Source organism: Sinocyclocheilus rhinocerous, unplaced genomic scaffold, assembly GCF_001515625.1.
Source record: "Sinocyclocheilus rhinocerous isolate Xijiao unplaced genomic scaffold, SAMN03320098_v1.1 scaffold1900, whole genome shotgun sequence".
NCBI lineage: Eukaryota > Metazoa > Chordata > Actinopteri > Cypriniformes > Cyprinidae > Sinocyclocheilus > Sinocyclocheilus rhinocerous.
Genome location: NW_015662288.1, coordinates 220132 through 225712, shown reverse-complemented (window position 1 = coordinate 225712; position 5581 = coordinate 220132). Strand labels below are relative to the sequence as shown.

General features: G+C 34.4%; 1 protein-coding gene across 1 annotated transcript in view; it reads right to left on the bottom strand.

Moving 5' to 3' along the window:
• Positions 1 to 5581, bottom strand: part of LOC107728029 (kinesin light chain 2-like) — an 18118-nt gene that overhangs the window by 8359 nt on the left and 4178 nt on the right. Inside the window, exons 3-4 of the mRNA XM_016538086.1 lie at positions 4200 to 4503; positions 3053 to 3269 (exon numbers count right to left, since the gene is read on the bottom strand). Of these exons, the coding sequence (XP_016393572.1) occupies positions 3053 to 3269; positions 4200 to 4503 (521 nt within the window). The remainder of the gene's footprint in view (positions 1 to 3052; positions 3270 to 4199; positions 4504 to 5581) is intronic.

Here is a 5581-nt window from a genome sequence, read left to right as displayed (position 1 = left end):
GAAACATAACGTATTTTTCTTAAATATATACATGCATGTGTTTGTATTTATGTATACATAATAAATATACACAGTACACATACATATATTATGTAAACAAAAACCTTCATTTTGGATGCGATTAATCATGATTAATCGTTTGACAGCACTAATGTAAATACATTCAACTTTTTAAATCAACTTTATAAATGAATATATCATTAAACAAGTTGATGTAAAAATGCCTTGTGCAATTAAAAATGATTTATTTTAATTACATGACTATTTCAAAATCATGTTAAAACAAGAGTATCAAATATGATCTATCGTTTAATTAAGTAATATTTCATTCATACATTCACAAAGCTGAATAAAAAAAATATATATATTTTAAAAAAAAGTTTCCTTATGTGCACTTACAGGATTTTTTTTTTTTTTTTTCAAATCTAAATCTGTCATCATTTAGAAATAAAAGGCTATTTTCTACCATGATTTTAGATTTTATTCCTGCATTTATATATATCTTAATTAGGGCTGTCAATTTAACGAGTTAACTTAATTAATTAGTTATGAAAAAATAACGCGATTCAAATATTTTAACGCAGTTAATGCACTGGCCCCGCCCCCAGACCTTTACATAATCTTACATTTCATACAGTTGACTGTTGACAAATATGATGTCCATAAGTGCAGTTATGCCCTAAAATTCAAGATATTGGTGCAAAAAATGAGTTTTTGTCTCATATTTATATCATACGATATCACACAAGCAAGGAGAGCATGTATTACACGAGTGATTTTGTTCCGAATATCACAAGTTTAAATGTGATTTTATAGCCTACAACAGTAAATAAGTTGATATTGTGTTATATTTTAAACACAATATGTGTTTTGCACAATTTTACAGAGAACATATTACCTTTTAAGCCACAGAAGAACTGTGCATCTCCGAGCAACACAGCGGTTTTTAGTTTCTGAATGAATCAGCTGTTTGAACGAATCGTGTGAATCAATGATTCAAAGCCCATTCATAAAGTGAGCCATTTACTTCATTCCTGAATGAATCAGCCGTTTGAACGAATCGTGTGAATCAATGATTCAAAGGCCCATTCATAAAGTGAGCCATTTACTTAATTCCTGAATTAATCAGCCGTTTGAACAAATCGTGTGAATCAATTATTCAAAGCCCATTCATAAAGTGAGCCATTTACTTCATTCCTGAATGAATCAGCCGTTTTAACGAATCGTGTGAATCAATGATTCAAAGGCCCATTCATAAAGTGAGCCATTTACTTCATTACTGAATTAATCAGCCGTTTGAACGAATCGTGTGAATCAATGATTTAAAGGCCCATTCATAAAGTGAGCCATTTACTTCATTCCTGAATGAATCAGCCGTTTGAACGAATCGTGTGAATCAATGATTCAAAGGCCCATTCATAAAGTGAGCCATTTACTTCATTCCTGAATGAATCAGCCGTTTGAACGAATCGTGTGAATCAATGATTCAAAGGCCCATTCATAAAGTGAGCCATTTACTTCATTCCTGAATGAATCAGCCGTTTGAACGAATCGTGTGAATCAATGATTCAAAGGCCCATTCATAAAGTGAGCCATTTACTTCATTCCTGAATGAATCAGCCGTTTGAACGAATCGTGTGAATCAGTGATTTAAAGGCCCATTCATAAAGTTAGACATTTACTTCATTCCTGAATGAATCAACCGTTTGAATGAATCGTGTGAATCAATGATTCAAAGCCCATTCATAAAGTGAGCCATTTACTTAATTCCTGAATGAATCAGCCGTTTGAACGAATCGTGTGAATCAATGATTCAAAGGCCCATTCATAAAGTGAGCCATTTACTTCATTCCTGAATGAATCAGCCGTTTGAACGAAACGTGTGAATAAATGATTCAAAGCCCATTCATAAAGTGAGCCATTTACTTCATTCCTGAATGAATCAGCCGTTTGAATCGAATCGAATGAAGACATTTACCGCCACCTGCTGGTAGATTAAGTTTCTTATATAGAATATAATTTCATAAATAATAATAATAATGATAACATTAATGGGATAGTTCACCCAAAATTCTGTCATCATTTATTCAACCTTATTTAGTTTCAAACCTTTCTTTTGTGGAACATAAAAGAAACAAAACAAAGCTGTTTTGGTTACCATTGACTTTCATTGCATGAACAAAAAATACTGAGATGTTTCTCAAATTATCTTCTTATGTTCCATAGTTTATGTTATGCCATTGTAGTCTAAACGTTTATGCGTAATAAATGTTATGTTGAATCAAATAAAATATTTCTTTCTAAAGATACTATTTGTAATGTCTACTTGATACTTTCTCATTTAACACAAAATAGCTTTAAATAATCTTTTGTGGGTATTTTCAGTCAAATTTATTTTGCGATTAATTCGATTAATCAATCGACACATCATGTAATTAATTACATTTTAAAAATTTAATCGACTGACAACCCTAATCTTAATATATTCCACTTTTTAAGTGAAGATTTATCAGTTTATTAATTGAATATATCATAAAGGTTTATATAAAATGCATTTAAAACGGTTTTATTTAAATTATACACAAAAATACAAATATATTTCTATTTCAAAAAGAAATATATTTTCTTGAGCTGAACTTATGTTAGTATTATGTCATAATTTAGAAATAAAAGGCCATTTCTACCATGATTTTAGATTTATCTTCTGTATTTATTTAAATGTAAATATATTCAGCTTTTTAATGACGTTTAATCAACTTTTTAAATAAATTTCTTATATGTGACCCTGGATCACAAAACCAGTCTTAAGTGTCAATTTTGGGAAATTGAGATTTATACATTATTGCTACAAATATACCCCAGCGACTTAAGACTGCTTTTGTGCTCCAGGGTCACATATATAAAAAAAGTCAAATAAATTTGATTACGTAAATTATTATTACATAAACTTCATGTTTGGTTTTTGGCTAAATGAAATTTAAATTTCATTAAAAAGTTAGTTATTTCAGTGCATCGCTAATATCTTCAAAAGCAGGCTGCGGTGACCTCTGACCTGTAGACCAGGGCGAGGATGTTGAGCATGGTGGCCACGTCTGGGTGGTCGTGTCCGGAGGTTTTCTCCAGGTCCTCCAGAGCCTGTTTGCAGAGCGGCACGGCCACCTCGTAGCGGCCCTGAGACGCGTACTGGATCACCAGGTTATGAAGCGTTCGCAGACGGGCCGGGATCTCGTAGCCCCCCTGCTGCGCCGCCGCTTCACCGCTGGGCTGAGCTGGAGACACGCGTCACAAAAAAAGGAGCTTAACCTTAGAAAACCTGCTGCATCATATCTGATACATGACTTTCTAAAGCCTCTAAATGATCAACATTAGCAAACCTTCTCTAAAAACCTGTTGCACACAACAAGTAAAAGGCCTTTTAGTATACATGTACAGATGTCCATCTTCAGCTCGTCTTTTTGCTGTCAAATCTTTACTGATTTTTAATAAAGTAAACGCAAGGATAACTATATTGCTAGTAATATTTCAAGATGAGCACTTTCTGGACTGAAGCAACTTTTACCTGATTATCTAGACTTAGTTTTTAGTTATTACACACATTAACGAGATTTGCATAGACAACATTTAAAATCAGAGTTGTTTTTGTAATAAATAAAGATTTTGAATTTATTAAATAATTTATTAAAATATTTATTCATAGCAAAAAACATAATGTGTGTGTGTATATAAAACAAACATTTAAAAACATTAAAACATTCTATAAAATTTTTTTGCTTTTGTTATAAACCGTTCATGTTTTAAAGTTACTAAACCGATTTATTTTTAAATGTTAAAAAATACATACACACATATATATGGACAACTTTAAAGGTGATTTTCTCAATATTTTGATTTTTTTTGCACCCTCAGATTCCAGATTTTCAAATAGTTGTATCTCAGCCAAATATTGTCCTATCCTAACAAACCATACATCAATGGAAAGCCTATTTATTCAGCTTTGAGATGGTGTATAAATCTCAATTTTAAAAAATTGACCCTTATGACTGATTTTGTGCTCCAGGGTCACATATAACACTCAATAAAAAAAAACAATTTGTCTAAAGTTTCAATAAACTGTTCCATTTTAAAAAGCGTGATACTTCATATCATGTCAGGTTTGAGAGGTTTGAGGTCATCTAGATAAGAGCATGCTTGTCTCTCACCTGGTCCCTGCTCGTCGTCGTTTGGAAACAGATCGTCCAGATTGTCCTTCTCCTTCTCTCCAGCCTTCTCCTCGGAGGGCGAGGCGTCCTCGTCCAGCTTCCGGATCTGGTTCATGAACTCCAGGTGTTTCTTCTCCTCCTCCAGCTGGGCCACGCTCTGCTCGCTCTTCTGCAGCTTGTGTTGAGTGCTAGCCAGCTCGTCCCGCAGCCACTGGTTCTCCTGACAGAGCCGACGCACCTGAGCTCGCAGCTTCTGCTTCTCAGACTCCACCGCGCTCAGGTGACCCGACAGAGCGACGATCACCTGAGAGCAGACGCCACATCAGTCCTCACTCGGCTTTAGTGCAGAGACAGCTCAGAACTTACACAGCTGACTGAGGGCTTGTAGGAAATGAATGCTTTTATTCAGTAAGGATGCATTAAACTGATCAAAAGCGACAGTAAAAGACATTTATAATGTTACTTGACCCTCTAACTCTAGCACTCTTGATTCCCACAAAAATATGAAGCAGCACAACCGTTTTCAACATTGATGATAATCAGAAATGTTTCTTGAGCAGTAAATCAGCATATTAGAATGATTTCTGAAGATCATGTGACACTGAAGACTGGAGTAATAATGCTGAAAATACAGCTTTGATCACAGAAATAAATTACATTTTAACAATTCACATAGAAAACTTATTTTTAAACTTTAATAATATTACACAATTGTCCTGTTTTTACTGTATTTTTGATCAAACAAGTGCAGCCTTGGTGAACATAAGATACTTATGGTATATACTTATATACATACACATACTTTATCTATTTTTTTTATTTTTGGCAGGCCAGAATGTCGGCAGCACAAGCAGAAAATCTACTGGCCCAACTAGGCAGGCATAAAAAAAAAATGTTTAAGACTTAAATGTGATTTCTGTAATTAATTTCCAGGGTCTTTTTCTTGAGCTCTTCCATTTCTTTCTAGAAGTTTCCAATTGACAAACTGCATTTTCTGCAGTAAAAGCTCTACTAAGGTGTGTAGAGTTTTTACACAGAAATGCAAAATCAAGTCTGATGACTTATAAAGTAATAGCTCAACTAACCTGCTTCAAATGTATGCAATCTAGACAACCAGTTTTCTGAATGAATGAATGAGTGAGTGAGTGACTGAGTGAGTGACTGTGACTGTGTGAGTGACCGTGTGAGTGAGTGACTGTGTGAGTGACTGTGTGAGTGACTGTGACTGAGTGAGTGACTGTGTGTGTGAGTGAGTGACGTGACTGTGAGTGAGTGACTGAGTGAGTGACTGTGTGACTGACTGTGTGAGTGACTGACTGAGTGAGTGACTGTGACTGAGTGAGTGACTGTGTGAGTGAGTGACTGAGTGAGTGACTGTGTGA